The 17,554-nt window shown below is 39.6% G+C and overlaps 1 protein-coding gene across 1 annotated transcript in view; it reads right to left on the reverse strand.

Moving 5' to 3' along the window:
• Positions 1-15,865, reverse strand: part of LOC141102547 (uncharacterized) — a 37,062-nt gene extending 21,197 nt beyond the window's left edge. The window contains exons 1-6 of the mRNA XM_073591472.1: positions 15,723-15,865; positions 15,542-15,603; positions 14,488-14,547; positions 11,685-11,741; positions 10,775-10,804; positions 2,272-2,337 (exon numbers count right to left, since the gene is read on the reverse strand). Of these exons, the coding sequence (XP_073447573.1) occupies positions 2,272-2,337; positions 10,775-10,804; positions 11,685-11,741; positions 14,488-14,547; positions 15,542-15,603; positions 15,723-15,789 (342 nt within the window). The 5' untranslated portion in view covers positions 15,790-15,865. The remainder of the gene's footprint in view (positions 1-2,271; positions 2,338-10,774; positions 10,805-11,684; positions 11,742-14,487; positions 14,548-15,541; positions 15,604-15,722) is intronic.
• Positions 15,866-17,554: the final 1,689 nt, after the last annotated feature.

Genomic DNA, 17,554 nt, shown 5'->3' on the forward strand with positions numbered 1-17,554 from the left:
AAGGCCAGCAGTCAAGATGCCCTCAACCACTATGTGTAACTTGGATGGGGCAATAGACTAATTTTTCTAAGATTTCAGCCTGTGGGACTGAATGAGATAAACCAAGCCATGTATGGTTAGCCTTAGAAAACCAGATGAAGCTTTGTTCACTTTGAATGCCTAATCATGCGCAAAGGAAATAGACAAACAGGATTTTTACCTTCATGTGATCGGAAGATTGCATTGAAAACAGCTTCACCTTATTCACTAAGCTAAGTCTCCATTTCTTTAGTAAATAAACAATTAGCGTTTACCATAGCAGAAAATATTCTTACTAGAAATCAAATAATTAATTCTTTAAAATCACCTGTCCACCTTCTGTTATTCTTAGGACCATGGCACACTAGAAATCCTGAACTACTGAGAGAGTAATTACTCAATGGGGGTTATTTAGGAAAGGCAAATCCACTTTGCACTACAAGTGCAAACTACAAGTGCAAAGTGCACTTGAAATTGCACTGAAAGTGCACTTGGAAGTGTAGTCGCTGTAGATCTGAGGGGTAGATCTGAAATGAGGGGAAGCTCTGCTGATTTTATCATCCAATCTTGTGCAAGCTAAAATGCTGTTTTTTATCTTCCTTGCATGTCCCCCTCGGATCTACAGCGACTGCACTTCCAAGTGCACCTTCAGTGCAATTTCAATTGCACTTTGCACTTGTAGTGCAAAGTGGATTTGCCTTTCGTAAATAACCCCCATTGTTTTGCTTCCTTGCAGGTCTTATGAGCAAGCTATCTCTGGTGAGTGATAATTTGTAGTATTTTTGTCATTTTGGGAGTTACAGCACATACAATTAAAGACGTATTTAGTAACCAGTGAATATGGCATTAAAAAATAATTCACTGCAACTGAATACTCCTAAGGAATTTGTTTAAATATGCAATAAACTATTCACCACCAGTAAATGTTCAGTGAATGCCACCTTCACTACCTAAATGTGCTGAGCTGGCGTAATTTATAAATTTGTGATGCATACTTTTGGGGGTTTTGTCCTGCATTTTACTATTTTAGTCAACTGAAGAACTAATGTCTCTGTTTTTTTTTTCAATTATGTCTATTCCAATGTATAACAAAATAGTAATTGCAGCACCGATTCAATAATACAGTATATAAAATGATTCAGTGTGAAAATTCATGCACAATAAATATTATGATAGAATAAAGGTTTTTTTTTTTTTTTTTAACTAAAGGCAAATCCACTGTGCACTACAAGTGCACTTGGAAGTGCAGTCACTGTAGATCCGAGGGGGACATGCAAGGAAAATAAAAAACAGCATTTTTGCTTGTACATGATTGGATGATAAAATCAACAGAGCTTCCCCTCATTTCCCCTCATTTCAGATGTTCCCCTCAGATCCACAGTGATTGCACTTCCAAATGCACTTGCAGTGCAATTGTAGTACACAGTGGATTTGCCTTTAGTAAATAAACCCCACCGTCCTCCAAACTATATATCAATATATTTTTAACCAAAATGTATTTTAAACTAAATAAGGTTAAAAAAAGCAATACACTGGTGCAACGACTAAAAAAATCCCATTGCCAATATTATTTTTTCAAATAAAGAAAATCTTTGATCCAAGGTGACTACTACCACTAATGCGGGACAGCACACTTACCAGAAGTGCATGCCTATCTCGCTACCTAGCCTAGCCTTGTAGCGAGATAGGCACACACTTCTGGTAAGTGCCTTTTCCCTATATTAGTGGTGGTGGTCACCTTGGATCAAAGATTTTACTACACTTGGAAGAATAATATTGGTGATGGGAATTTTTTAGTTGTTACACTGCCGGATTTCCTTATTTGAACGTATTTAATTTAAAATTAATTTTGGTTAAAATATTTTAATGTATAATTTGGAGGACTTTAGTCGATCACAATGTTTATTGAATGATTTATTGTGCATGAATTTTCACATTGAATATTTTATATGATTGAATCAGTGCTGTAATTATTATTTTGTTATACTACTTAGGGGTTTGTATTTGTTTATAGCTGCTGGTTATTGGTAGAAGAATAAGTTAAGGAATTGAGAATGTTCACACTATAAATTGAATGAAGGTTCACTTTAAGAATCCAATTATAAAAAAAAAATAGAACAACTCCCTGTTCACTGATTTCATCTTCCCATGATTGGGTAATGTATTGGGGAACATTCTCAAATCATCCTCAGTATCTCTCTGACCGGCTGATATGAACAAACAGAAATGAAGCGAGTGAACAAGCAAACTTACCAAAATCAGTATACCAGCTTTAAGGGCTTCACTTCCAGTTTGTCCACCTTTCACCAAAAGGTCTCCCTATAAACAAAATGCAACAGGATTATGTATGCATGCATGTCAAATATTTCACTTAATACAGATAAGGTGTAGCTTTAAAGATTACAGATGATTTATATAGAACAACCAAGTTAAAATTTCAGAAAAATGAACTTACATTTAAAAAATTAGATAAACATTTTCTTTTTTTGCATTGTAGATGTGTGTGTGGTCAGTGCTCATTTAGGTTTCTAGTGTTGGCATTTTTTTCTTTTTAAATATTTGAGTACATTACTGTATCAGATTAGAAAGTGATCACAATATCTACAATATTCACAGTAACAGATCCCAAAAAAACATGGAGATATATTTACGGCATTAGGAGCTTTGATGTGTTTTATGATCACAGGCACACACACTTTTTGCATGTCTTTATTTTTGTCATGTAGACATTTACTTTGAAAGATTGTGAACTTTGATATATATGTATGTGAGAATGGAATAATTTGTGAATATATATATATATATATATATATATATATATATATATATATATACATACATACACACACACATATACATACACACAATCCAATCCAATTCTCCAATCCAATCCTGATGCATGTACTCCCATATATAGAAGATACGCTACAATTCTTGTCCTGCAGAACCTCGGGTGATTTATTTAAATATTTGCAAAATCCACAAACTTCATATGTGATAAATCCATGCAATCTGTATAACATTTTTGAAACGCCCACAGTCCTTCCTCAGGTAAAGTATAAAGCTCATGTCCATCTTAAGCCCCAGTTCACACTGAATGAGGCTTTGCAATTGCACTACTTCAGTGTGATTTCAAAGTTGCCGGTCAGTGCGATTTCATGTGCAGCTTGCCAACATCTGTGCAGATTTATGCACAGATGTCAATACAGCACAGATGTCAATGCAAGTCGCACATGAAATCACCATAAATAGTGCAGGAACCTTTTTCAAACTGGTGCAAGTCTGAATCACAACAATTTGATGTTTGCAACCGGAAACATGTAGCACCTGTGCACACATCCTTCTTCCACTTTGTATCAAAGAACAGCTCTCACAGAGAACGAAAAAACACATAGAAAAGACTATGTCCATATGGGACAGTATAGTTGGATCTGGTTCTCCCTAAATTACAGTCTTTGACCTTTTTAGGTCTTAAACAATATGGATATTTTCCATGTTTGTCCTGTGCACATTGTTCTAACATGATTAAGGGTTCATCTTGTACATAAACACACACAGGCAAAACATGGACATCAAAGGGACACATGTCAGAGCTCTTTTGTAGTTTATGCAGTAAAATGCCCCTGTGGTTTGTACTATATCGGGGAGAAGACACAGAGGATGAAATATAGATTATCACAGCATAAATCCTCAAGCGGGGCAGATCAGCCAGAGCTCCCTGTTCCCAAACATGTTTCTATGCACAGGCAGACATTCTATCTCCCAGCTTAGATTTATAATCATTGACCATGTTCCTAGATCACGCAGGGGTGACAACAGGGAACTGCAGTTGAAATGCAGAGAGGTTAAGCTGGCCATAGGTGGATTGAATCTCAATGCATTTGGCAAGGAGCAAACAAAATTTCGATCCATCTGTGGGCAGGCTGGTTGTACTGAAGTAAATCCATCAGAAGAGATCATTGTGTTCTGCTGGCCAGGAAGGATCCTCACCAGCAGAACACAATAGCGCTGCAGTAGGGATTTCCCCATCAACACTGACTGTGATGATAGGGAATCAAGTTATTTTTTTTTCCTTTCAACCGTGGTGGAAAGAAAGAAAATGATATCATCTATGACCTGCATTAAATTGATGGTTGAACTGGACACTATACAGATCAAAGGGTTAAATGCTGACTTGGATTTATTCCTTTTCTTATGAGATGTATCAGTATTTATTTTATGTATATTTCTTACAGGTTTTATAAACACCAAGATAATTTGTTTCCAGTGGATTGTACATATTACATAAATGTGATGTTTTTGGGCTCATACACACTGGCAGTTGAGTTGGCAGTAAAACCCCACATTTGAGCCATGGTTTTACCAGCCCCAAGCACTCCTCTTTTGCCTAAAAAGACAGCAACCATGGGTTAATACATGCCACAGCCACAATGCTTTGCTTCATGGCCACAGCAGGAATTATACCCACTGTCGCATTCTGTGGGCATTACTATCCACCAAACGTGACGCAGTCAAGTGAATGGGGCCAATCTACAACCGCCCCACAGCCACATGCATTGCACATGGTAACAGCACAGTGGTGTGGCATTTATATGGTTAAAACAGGTGGTGAGAAGGTGAGATATTTCCTTCTTACTGCCTCCCAAACAACTTATCCATGTTGCTCTGTGAGAGCGGTTCTTTGATACAAAGTAGTGGAGGGATCTGTGTACAAGTGTTACTTGTTTCCAGTTGCAATTAACATTTTAAAAGGAATGATCTAGCCTCCGCATGGGACAAGTGACTGAGGTAATCAGTCTCTATGCGGACGATATGCTCCTTTATCTGGAAGATGCAGACCCTTCATTGACAGCAGCCCTACATTTAATTCAACAATTTGGCACTTTCTCGGAACTGCAGATTAACTGGTCCAAATCCCAAATTCTTCCTATTAATATCACCGCCCCCACGGCCGCACAGGAGGCTCTCCCCCTAGAGACGACCAACCAGTTTAAGTATCTGGGTGTACGATGTTCCCGCTCCCTTATGGACTACACACACCTCAACTTAGAACCAATGTACGACCTCCTCAAAAATAAAACCCAAATCTGGTCCAGACTTCCTCTAGGAGTCATGGGTCACATTAACTTGGTGAAGATGATCCTCCTACCCAAATTCCTCTACCTCTTCTGGCATGTCCCACTATACATTCCAGACCACGTTTAGATCCATGGAATCCATACTTAACACATTTGTATGGGGCCCCTCCACATATAAGTTATCATGGCAGACTCTAAAACGTTCCGTTCACCTGGGGGGCACGGCCCTTCCCGACCTTGCACTATACTATATAGCCTCCCAACTGTCCCATTTCTATTACATTAACAACCACGACAAGCTCCGCTACTCTACGTTAGTATGTACATGAGCTACTGATGTAGTGGCCCATCCCTTTCAGATACTCTTCTGCAAGCACCAGGGCTTTCTCCGTTTAGGCACCAGACAACATATGCTACTAAATCACTGGAAAATTTGGCAGCGAGCACAAATCATCACTGGGGCTTCCCCCCGCATGCTCACATGCCGCTCTGGGATAACCCACAACTCCCTGAATTGATGAATGTCCCTGACCACAAAATATGGGTCACCTACAGAATTATATACCTGTCCCAGGTTATCACTGGAGGCGCTGTTAAAACATTCCAGGCCCTCAAAGATGAATTTGCTCTCCTCAACCACATGCTATTCCGCTACCTCCAGGTCCGTCATGCCCTCCAGTCTCAATTCAGTGCCTCCATCCCTAGGCTGGAATCGGTGACCCTGGCGGATATAGTCCTTGGTGAGGATTCCAAGAAATTAATCTCCTGTCTGTACAATCACCTTCTTCTACCCTCAGCCACCACTCATGCTTATCAGCTTAAAACTAAATGGGAGACTGATCTGGGGGAGATAGATGATGATCATTGGGGGGAAATACTAGAGGCCTGTAGAAAAGTATCTCCTAAATTATCAGACTGACTTACTCACCTATATATCTTCCACAGATCTTACCTTACTCCTTCCCGTTTATCTAGGTACAAACAAGATGCCGACCCAACCTGCCCCAGGTGCAGTGACAATGGCAGTACTTTCTACCATCTAATATGGTCCTGCCCACAAATCCAGCAATACTGGTCACAAGTTGTCAAATTCCTCCATGACTACATGGATTCCCCCCTATCACTATGCCCATGCCAGTGCCTGCTTGGCCTCCTTCCTCTCCCAGAGGAGAAGTCTTTGATAATATTCTTACAGGAAACTCTGTTCACTGCCAGAATGCCTATAGCCCAATTGTGGCTAAGACCTCCCCCTACAATCCAGCAATGGAAAAGGGTTGTGAATCTCACTCTGCCCTATAAAAAATACTATACTCTCACCGGGGATGCCCCAGTAAGTTTAACAAAATCTGGGACAGATGGGTGGATGACTCCTCCACCTGCACCAACTAGGGCTGCCTGTTTCTCTGCCCTGTCGGTATGATTGTTTAGCTAATATCATCAATACTCACTTCTGCCATTGCTATGTGGACTCATGCTCTCGGTGTAAGCAACAATGTTTAGCAATAACCTTGCGGTTAGTATGATATGTCCGTAGTTTTGTTAAAATACTGTCATTTTACGTTTGGTGCCTGTTGCACCTCGCACCCTGATTGTAACAATCTATATTGACTCTTATGCTTAATAAACTTTATTTTTTGATTTAAAAAAAAAAAAGGAATGATCTGTTTCAGCTTTATACATGATTTCCCTGAGCAAACACTGAGGTAGTTCAAGACACTGACATATCAAATGTGCAGCGCTTAAATAACTATACAACTAATATGCATATGTATCACAAATGCAGCAAATAATAATGATAAATAATGAATCCTGTGATATTATGGAAAATTGTTATCAAATATTTACCCTAATTTTCCTTTCCTGGCCTATCCTCACGTCAGCACACAATGGGTTAACGTCTCATCTGGCACCCACATGACCACCTTTTCCTAGCTGAATAAAAGACCACCCCTCCCCCATTGACATGTTTGATAATCTAGCCTGCGACAGGCCACTTGAGAGGGAATCCTGTGCTGACGTGAGTATAGGCCAGGAAAGGAAAATTACGGTAAGTATTTGATAACAATTTTCCATATTCCTGGCCATACCTCACGTCAGCACACAATGGGATTTAACTAGCTGAGTAAATGGGTGGGAGAGAACACATGAAAAGAAACATTGACAATCGCAGAAAAGCTGCCTAAGACAAAAATAATTTATATGTCTCGTCCCAAAGTTTGCAGAACTTGCCGACTGCACGCCTAGCTTGTAAAGTTGTATGAAGGGCTAGCCATCTCTCATATACTCTTCACTGACATCCTGGCATAACTGCCCCAAAGGCTGCCACCCCTCAGTTCGAAGGAGCTTGCCCCGTTCCTGAGCAGAAAGGCCCACTTCCTGCATGTCATTCTAATCACTCTGGTGAACCAATAGAAGATGACTCAAGAACCTGACGGCGAAATGAAAAGGATTGTCCACTTTCCTCATGCCTTTGATCTTTGCATGTACTGTTAGCAACTTGTGTAAGGACTTGAAATCTTCCTGCTGTATACTCAGTAACAATGTGAATGCTTGAAGGGACTGCCCCCAGGTTTTCCTGGAAACTGGATACCACTTGGAGATGGACGTAGTATCACTAAAATAAACACAAAAGGAATCTTTGCAGGAAAGTGCTGCAACCTCCAACATCCTACTGTCTGAAGCAACTTCTGTCAGAGGAACTAGTTTTACCAGTAGGGACTGCAATGGAAATGAAGCTATTGGAGCAAAGGATGCCTGTATGAGTACTTTCAGAACCAAGCTTAAGTCCCATGAAGGGAACAAGAATTTCCTTGGTGGTTGTAAATGGATTACGGCCTGCATGAAGCATTTATTCAGTGGAGTTGTATGCCAGACCAACCTCAAGCGCCGATTGTAGAAATGTCTAGAGCTGGGGACACAGGAGAGAAAACTTTGCTGAGTAAACAGAACAAACTTCCTTCATATCCTCATATGTAGCGTTCATGGTCTTGTAGTCTTTGCAAAGGTCTGAACCACCTTGGATAAGCCTCCCTGCACCTCTAGTCTCACTGGATTAGGGTGCTGCCATTAATTTATTGGCATAAAAGATCTAGTTTGACCCGAAACAGGATTGGTGGTACTGAATGACAACCAGGCCTTTTCTACAGGTGGAAAGCATTTGCATTCCACTAGGCTCCAATGGCCTTGCACTTGTCTCATCAGACTGGAGGCAGACTGGCATTCGTCATCAGAAATATTCAATCTCCTGGGCTGAGAGGCACACCACAAAAGAGGCACACCACAAAAGAGGTGCACTGGTGTCCAAAACTCCAGTTCTTGCTAATTTGTGCAGACACAAAGACTTTCTGATTCCTAGGCAGCCCATTCTATTGACAGAGGAGGGCAAATTGAAAAGCCCCCCCCATATGCCACCTGGCCCAAGGCAGCACTGGAATGGCTGCTGTAAAATGTCCCAGTGGGGACAATGCAATCCCTCGCTGACATAAATGCTGTCTCCATGACTCTTCATACGCAGATTTTTATTTGCCATTTTGGAAAACCTCTTGACGTTTTTGAGTATGAAAAACGACTCCAAGATCCTTCATAGCTTAAGAAGGGGTTAACTGCTTTTCCTGTTTGTTCACTAGTTGACTGAACTTGGAAAAGGATTTCTAGGACAAGGTTGTGATGCTTTGCCAGCTCCACCTGGGACAATCAAAACATTGTCCAAGTAATGGCAGGGCCTTACCCTCAAATTACTGCGACTACTGCCTTCAAAAAGTTTCTTGGTGCCATGCCAAATTTTAAATATGGCAAACACCTAAACTGGAAGTGACAGACAGTCACTGCAAATCTCAGATGTTTCTGGTTTTACACACCAGAGGTATATGGAAGCATACGTCCGGAAGGTCGATTGACTCTAACTGGTCCTCATTCTGAACTATCGCTATGACTGTTTGCAAACACTCAATCTTGAACCTTTTGTTGTGTATGTACCTATCCGATTTCTTCCAACCCAGACAGTAGGGAAAGCTCCTGAAGCCTTGGGTACTAGAAAGAATGGGGAGAAACCCCCACTCCTTCCTCCTGATCACAATGCAAATCAAAGCCACTGCTTCCTCCTTGATATCTGCAGTCTCCTCATTCATAACACATGTGGAAAACAATGAAAGCTTGCAATAGTGTAATACTGTTTAAAACTGGTTTATTGCAATAAACCAGTTTTAAACGGTATTACACTATTGCAAGTTTTGGAATAAAACGGTGTAATTAAACGGTTTAATACCATTTAAAGCTTTGGAATAAAAAAAGCTTTGGAATAAACTGGTGTAATTTAACGGTGTAATACCGTTTAAAACTGGTTTATTGCAATAAACCAGTTTTAAACGGTATTACACTATTGCAAGCTTTCATTGTTTTCCACATGCGTTATGAATGAGGAGACTGCTGATATCCAGGAGGAAGCAGTGGCTTTTGATTTGCATTGTGATCAGGAAGGAGTGATCCTTTGTATCAGAATTTAAGTCAAATTAGCAGCTACAGTAGAAAGGAAACACAGGAGGATCTATCCAGGTTGATAATAATGCCCCGTACACACGGTCGGACTTTGTTCGGACATTCCGACAACAAAATCCTAGGATTTTTTCCGACGGATGTTGGCTCAAACTTGTCTTGCATACACACTGTCACACAAAGTTGTCGGAAAATCCGATCGTTCTAAACGCGGTGACGTAAAACACGTACGTCGGGACTATAAACGGGGCAGTGGCCAATAGCTTTCATCTCTTTATTTATTCTGAGCATGCGTGGCACTTTGTCCGTCGGATTTGTGTACACACGATCGGAATTTCCGACAACGGATTTTGTTGTCGGAAAATTTTATCTCCTGCTCTCCAACTTTGTGTGTCGGAAAATCCGATGGAAAATGTCCGATGGAGCCCACACACGGTCGGAATTTCCGACAACACGCTCCGATCGGACATTTTCCATCGGAAAATCCGACCGTGTGTACGGGGCATAATAATTATCACAGGCTTTTATATAAAGCCCTTAAGGTAAGAGTCCATCTGGTGGGGGAGTGTGCACACTGCATGAAGATATTATCACCATCACCACGTTTTATGTTGTCACAATTGGATTTTTGAATTTTTATTTTTATTTATGAGATTTTTTGAGCAAATATACGAAGCATGTGCACTTTATTTGGAAAATTGTGTTTGGACATTTCATCTCTGTATCACACGATATTTTTATTTATTTATTTTATTTTATATTTTTATTTTTGTAGATTGTCACTTTAGGAGACTAGTTAGGCCACTCACTAAGTTTTACACACCTGGCTCAAGAGATTGCATGGATTTATCACATGTAAAGTTTGTGGATTTTACAAATATTTAAATAAATCACCCAAGGACCTTTTCTCAAGTCCGGTGATTGGACTATATGCATCTAAGTAGTGGGGCTGTGAGGCTGATGAAATCAGGCTAATTGTGTGCTGCTAGAGAACAGGAAGAGCGGTGATCTGCATACTGCTGTACTGAGAGGTGGAGGGATCAGCACTGCTGGCTCTGTTATGCTCTTGTATATTATACTCCTGTGAGTGTTTTTATCCTTGAATGTGGCTCATGAGCTGGAAACACATGGCATACATTATATTAAAATGTGACATAAAAAATATAGGTAGACGGAGAGAGACTTACCAATTTGAAATCTTTGCAGCTTACACACTTCTGCAACAAGAGTATAAAGTACATTGTTAGAGATAATAATAATATTAATAATAATAACAGTAATAATAAAATACTTAAGTGAAAATGGTAGATAAGGGAATTCCGTAAATTTTTGTGATTTGGGTAGTATCTTTTTTCCATGTCTATTCATTCTCTGCATTAAGATAAAAAAAGAAACGTTGTTTTCAGCTCCTTCCCCCATCCACCATTATACTTACCTGAGCCTGATCGCTATCCAGTGCTGTACCTGAGAGCAGCAGCTCCCTTCACTCTCTCTCTCCTCTCTGGCCATGGAGGAATCCATCGGCTCCTGATACTGTCAATTACGGCCATTGAGCAAAGAACAGAGGTGGGGCTGAGCTGCGCTGTGTGTGTTAATGGACACATAGGGCCCAGCTCAGGATCAATGAGCATTAATGCCCCCCTAATAAGCCGCTTGCTATGGGGGCACTCAGAAGGGGGATGAAGGCAGGAGCACTGACGAGGACCCCAGAAGAGGAGGATCTTGGCTGCTCTGTGCAAAACCATTGCAGGCAAGTATATATGTTTATGATTAAAAAAAATTATTGTTTGGGGGGAAAAAGATTAATAAAATTCCTTTCGCAGTACAATTAGCTTAAAGCTTAGGGGCAGCAAAACTCAAAACTAAAAAAAAAATCTTACAGTCAGTAGGATGTGTCCTTTTTCTGGTGAAAACCTCCTCTACCCTACTCCCTCCAACCCCACCACTCTAATCTTCCAGTGTGGTAGGGGTCAATTTTCTTTTACTGGATATACTTTAGTAAATATTTTCCTATGTTCATGTTGGCCATAAAAAGAAAAAATATTTATTCTTGAACAGCTAATCTATACATAAAGTCTTAAAATTAGTATTCCGTACCAGAAGATCAAACAAGTCTTGTGCTCCCATGTTGTAATTCTCAGCATTTTGCTCGCCCTAAAAAAAAAAAAAACAGAGTCAAACTTACTACAAAGGAATGTGAGTGCATCCACTGCCATTAATCATATAATATACAGTTATTGTAACTGCCCTATTAAAAAATGGATCTCTTAAAGCAATCTCAACAAATCAATAACACTTTAATAAAAGTCTTTGGCTGGGTGACAGCTGGTTTCTGTGCACATGTCTGCCAGCATGTTCTATATTAGTGTTTCTTAACTCCAGTCTTCAAGGCGTCCCAACAGGTCATGTTTTCAGGATTTCCCTCAAATCACCTGTACAAAATAATGGGAAGCCTGAAAACATGACCTGTTGGGGCACCTTGAGGACTGGAGTTGAGAAACACTGTTTTATAATAAGGCCATTGGCCTAAAGTGTCATGGCAAATGTAATTTTAAAAAGAAAGTGTCCTAGACACCAAAATTCTTTCAGAACACCTAATCGATTCTGTTGTCAGTGATTAAAGTGGCAATTTATGAACCAATATATTCCACAATAGTGACTATCACTTGTCTCCACTGTACAGTGGTTTATGTGGCTGTGATGAGGAGTGGAGATGTTGTTCTGTCTCCCACTGCAGCAAAATCTGAGGACATGATCTCCCTCCCCGCTTCTCCACCTCAGAGATGGTAATAGCAGGGAAAGAGAAGAGAAACAGTCACAATGTGATGAAGAAGAAGATGAATGTCACTGCTTGGTAGCTCCAGTAAAATCACCCTCATCATTCAGGTTATATATTTACCTATGTGTGTACATATACAGCTTTAAATATACAGCATATGTATATATACATTACAGTTTTTTTTGGGGTGCGAAATATTGCCATGCTTCTTATGGCCTATAAAAGCCAGAGATCTTTACACCCTAAAAACATTTCCTATTATTTCCTATTACTTAGGGGATCATGCCCTTAATATTCCCTAGGATCTAATGGGGATATATTTTTACACTAGACCTCAGTATATTCCCGTCCTGTATGTGGACAGTAAAAATAACAATAATAAAAGTCCAATTGAAGAGGGACCCTGCATGGATAATTGTGTTTTTATCATAAATACGTTTGGTTACAAATGTAATAGGAATGCCTTAATATAAATTAAAAAAAACATATTTTCTTGCAAAACCCCTATCCAATAAGTATTTTATTAACAACTGATTTTATTTCAACTGTCATTTTTACTGCTTTCCCTGCTTATTTTATTTTTTTTTATTGAATAGACTTTTCTCTTAACTTCCAATACACATCATGGCTATTCACTGCATATTCCATTCACTTTTATTCTCAGTCAGAGAAGAACAATTGGTAATAAACACGCCCTCCTCTGAGGCATTTATATGCAGTGAATAGCTATGATATGTGCAGGTCAGATTGCACCTTGCTAAATGGACACCTAAGAAAACAAGCAGTGCTTGACAAGATTAATTGCAAACCTTAAAAACATCATGACTTTATTTTTAAATATTTTCACCTCAAACTTCTGAACATCCTGGCTTTTTGTATTATTATTTTCTGTATATTTTAATCGTTATTAAAGGTTAAACATTTTCTGTATAGGACCCAGCAGAACAAAACAAATGCATTTCAGGGGCCTAACAATCTTCCCCTTCATTAGGACTCAGGTCTCTTTTTATGGACTCAGATAAACAGATATCAGACAAATCTGTGGTTTTGACAGTGTTAATGAGCACATCAAAGGACCTGATGAAGGGGGAATCTGTTTGGCCCCTGAAATGCATTGTTTTTTTTTCTGCTATGAACCAGTTTTATTAATTAAAGCTTTGGTTGCTTGTTTGGTTCTCTCATTAGACTGTGTATATATTTTTATTGCTGTCTGTGTCCCTGCTAAGAAGTTTCACCTTCCCCGTTTGTCCTGATGACCATTGACGCAGGACATAAGGTAATGAAAAATGCAAAATGTTACAGCTGTTACCAGGACAAGAGTTGAGTGGAAATCTTGCAATGTGGGGACACCTGTTTCTGTAACTATAAATTCCCCATTATATAGAGATTTCCTCTCACTTCCTGATGCATCTTCAGAATGGAAATTAAATAGAAATCTCCCTTTTTGGTACACAGACAGCAAAAAAGAAGAGATAAAACAAAGCGTAGTGGGTACATTAAAAAAAAAAATGTGAGAGCTTGAAACATTTCATGCTTATTTAGTTATATCTTTATTTCTTTTTTTTCTAACTATTTAGTCTACTTTCCTGCTGTTAATAGGTCAAGGCTTCACCTCCCAGCCAACCCAATCTGCCTCCTGTCCTGATTGGCCAGGAGTAGAAGCCGGAAGACAATAGCAAGTATTGATTCGCTAGTGTCACAAGTGGGTGGGTTCAGGGCTCAGTGCTCTGCACCCCGAGACCAACCTTTTTCAAGCCAATTAGAGCTTCAGACTCTAATCATGTGGCTTGAGAAAAAAAAACTCATAGAAACCGATGAGTCCAGCGCCCTGCATGCATCCCTGTATGCAAACTAGGGAGCGGCACTCAAACTGGGGGGATCAGTGCCCCTGCGCCCCTTATGGACCGATCGCTCCTGCTGCTTCATGAGACAAATAATCAAATTTTTATACCTAGTAGTAGATAACTGGAGGTGAATGTAATTAACTACAACTAAGTATACCATGACCTGGGTAAATGAGATGCTCCACAGACATTATTTTTGTATAGTTGCTCTTTATAAACAGTGCTTTCAAAGTAGGGTTATTTAGTAACACCTTGTTATAGTCACAATAAAATGTACCTTATATTTATTGTATGCACAAACATATTTGCCAACAGCGGGAAATAAATCTCCAAGTTCCTGAAAATGAACAACATATGTTAGTGATGAATATATCCAACACTATTAACAAAGAAATGCATTGGGTTTTGACAGTTTGTTTGGCAAGTAGAGCTTTTGAAATGAATGAAGATGATTTAGTAAAGGAATAGAGAAAAGTGTTTATTTAGAAAAGTGAATGTTTCCTTAGCTTAGTAAAACAATGACACTGTGTTCACTTCAATCATGCAATCGCACTTAAGCCAGCCATACATGGATCAAAATTTGGTCAGTTCAGCAGGGACTGGCTGAATTCCGATCCATGTCTGGGCTAGCTGGTTGTACATAAGTCGATCTATCAATTAATTTGTGTACAGCCTGTTGTTTTTCCAGAACGATTAGTGTCATCAGCTCCACACCCGGCAGAACACAAAAGCTCTGCTGCAGTGATTGCCCCATCCACATTGAGTGTGTGGATGGGGGAATCAGATCTTTTCTTGTTTAACCCGCTGACTGAAGGAAAAAAATGATTAGTGTATAGGCTGCCTTAAATAACAATCCTGTGTATTAAATGTGAACACAATTTTTCCTTACTCACTTTGCTATATAAACAACCTCTCTATATCTTTAGTACAGTAACCTTGTAAAATTGAGTTTTTTTTCATGAAACAAATTCAGGATAGCATTGCTTTTAAAGGTAAAATTAAAGATGCAATATATCTGTAGATGACAAAAATGTAATACAATTTTGTAACAAAATCATAAAAATGTGTATAACCAAAAACAGTTCTATACCATAAGATATATGGGACCTACAACCCATTCTATATTTCAATCGTAAAATTAGAGGTGACATAACAGCATGATTTAGTATTTTAGCAGTTGTACTGGATTTCACTTACCCATACAATGCATTACTCAGATTCATATTGAACTAAATTAAGAATGGCACACTCTATCTTGTCTTGATGACAAATTAAACAAATAAATAAGAACAAAAAACAATTGTTTATTTTAATTTTAAATACTACATTACCTTTAGTGCTAGTGCCAGACAATTAGGGTCATCTACGTTAGGATTTTTTGGACAATTAGTACCTATAATGCAACATAGATATAGTTTATTGCTGCTTGAAGACAATCAAAAATGTGTCCACATTTTTCTAGCAATATAATACAAATCTTATTTAATGATTAATAATGCTTAACACCATTACCGTCTACATTATCGCCGTCGCCACCGAAGCTCAGACCGAACAGTGCAAAAAGCAAGATGACCTTCATTGTACTGATTGCTGATTTCAACTCAGTGGGTGGTTGCCTGTAAATCTCAGCTCCTCTTTTATACTTGTTAAAGTCAGTGACATCATTAAACACATGACATTGACACTGGCACATGTCCTAGACATCACTTTCATGATGATGAAACATCCAATCAGATCTGTTGGCAGCAGTTAAGAAAACAAACTGTGCTTGCCAAGACTAAATATAGGCATTCCAAAACAAGACCTTTTAGTTTTAATTTTGCTTCCTACTATCTCATCTTTCTGCACATCATGGCCTTTGTATGATTTCTTTGTATTTTATGATAATGTTTTTAAGTGTTAAGAATTTTCTGTACCAAGCTAAACCATTTGTCTTGGTACTTTCCTTTTTAATCCAACTAGACTTTGTTTTTATATTTTATAGGAAAGATACAACAGACGGTTCCAGAATAAGTACTCTGGATAAACCAGCCAGGTTCTCAATAATGTTAGTAGGACTATATGTGCTTATTAAAACAACTAGGAAGAGTAGTTCAAAAATGAGTAATACATCAAACTTTGACCTAGAATTGGAACTTGGGTGGATCCCATTGGTACATATACTGTAACACAAAACAGAGAGACAGATGGCAACACCATCTTAAGCTGGCCATAGACTGTTCCAAAGTCGGCCGGTTTCTGCTGAATCGAACCATGTATGGGCAGGCTGAATATACCCATATTGATTGATCGATCAACTTGGGTACAACCAGCCTGTGGGATTTTACATGCAATTACTGTTAGCAGCTGTTATATCCACTAACAATAATCACTGTGGAGGGGGGAATCTGTCCTTGCTGGGAGAACACAAGGGCTCTGACTGTGTTGATGAGTGAATGGGGCAATTTTCTTTCCTGCAACCCATCCGGGAGGTATCTTAGCCAGTTACAGTCTGTGTAATGTTCTCAGCCCTGAGAGATTCAATGCACATGTCAAGAACTGAGAACTAAAACCCCTTTTGTATGGACAAAAAAAAATGAACAACCCAAACCTTCCTTGTGCTGAATCTATGGCCCTTTGATAAGTGGAAGTTGGTTTTAGTCACCCATTTAGTATGCTTTCCAGACCCACTATAACTGCAAATATTAGTCTGTTTTCTGAATAGTACCCATTTATTTGGTGACCAATGATTTGCCTCTTACATTGAATGTCAGAGCTAACGTGCCCCCTTATGTTGGTCAACAGTAGGGTGGTCCCTTACAATGGTGGCCAGTTTTGGAATAGCCTCAGTTGTTGAAGAAGGGGGGTCAGTGGTGAAATGCCTTCTTATATTGGAGGTCATGGCATTGGTGCTCCCTTAAATTGGTGGTCAGTTTTAAAATGTCCTACTTTGGGGGGCAAGGCTTGATGGCATGAGTGAATGGCTGCCTGAAACCTCTGCAGAACAACCAGCTCCAGCAGCCACACACATACCACAAACAGGGCAAAAACCGACCAGAAGTGCTCCTAAACACCCCCACACCACCCTACCACAATGTCCAAGTGGTGAAAGGAGTATAGATCATCAAAAAAGCTTACAGCTTTCTTCTCCTCTCCTGGTCTCACAAACAGCCAAGATGGCCCTGGCGGTGCTCAGGGAAGCACAGTGCGATTCTCCTCTTCTCCACTCAGACAAGAATCCCTCCAGCATGATGGGACTCCATCTTCCACAAACAGCCAGGGTGAGACCTCTCCCCCTAACTCACCCTCCACAGCCAGCACTGTTAAATCGAAGCTCAGGACAGAAGGACCAGAACACACACAGC

The sequence above is a fragment of the Aquarana catesbeiana genome, linkage group LG07, assembly GCF_042186555.1.
Source record: "Aquarana catesbeiana isolate 2022-GZ linkage group LG07, ASM4218655v1, whole genome shotgun sequence".
NCBI classification, from domain to species: domain Eukaryota; kingdom Metazoa; phylum Chordata; class Amphibia; order Anura; family Ranidae; genus Aquarana; species Aquarana catesbeiana.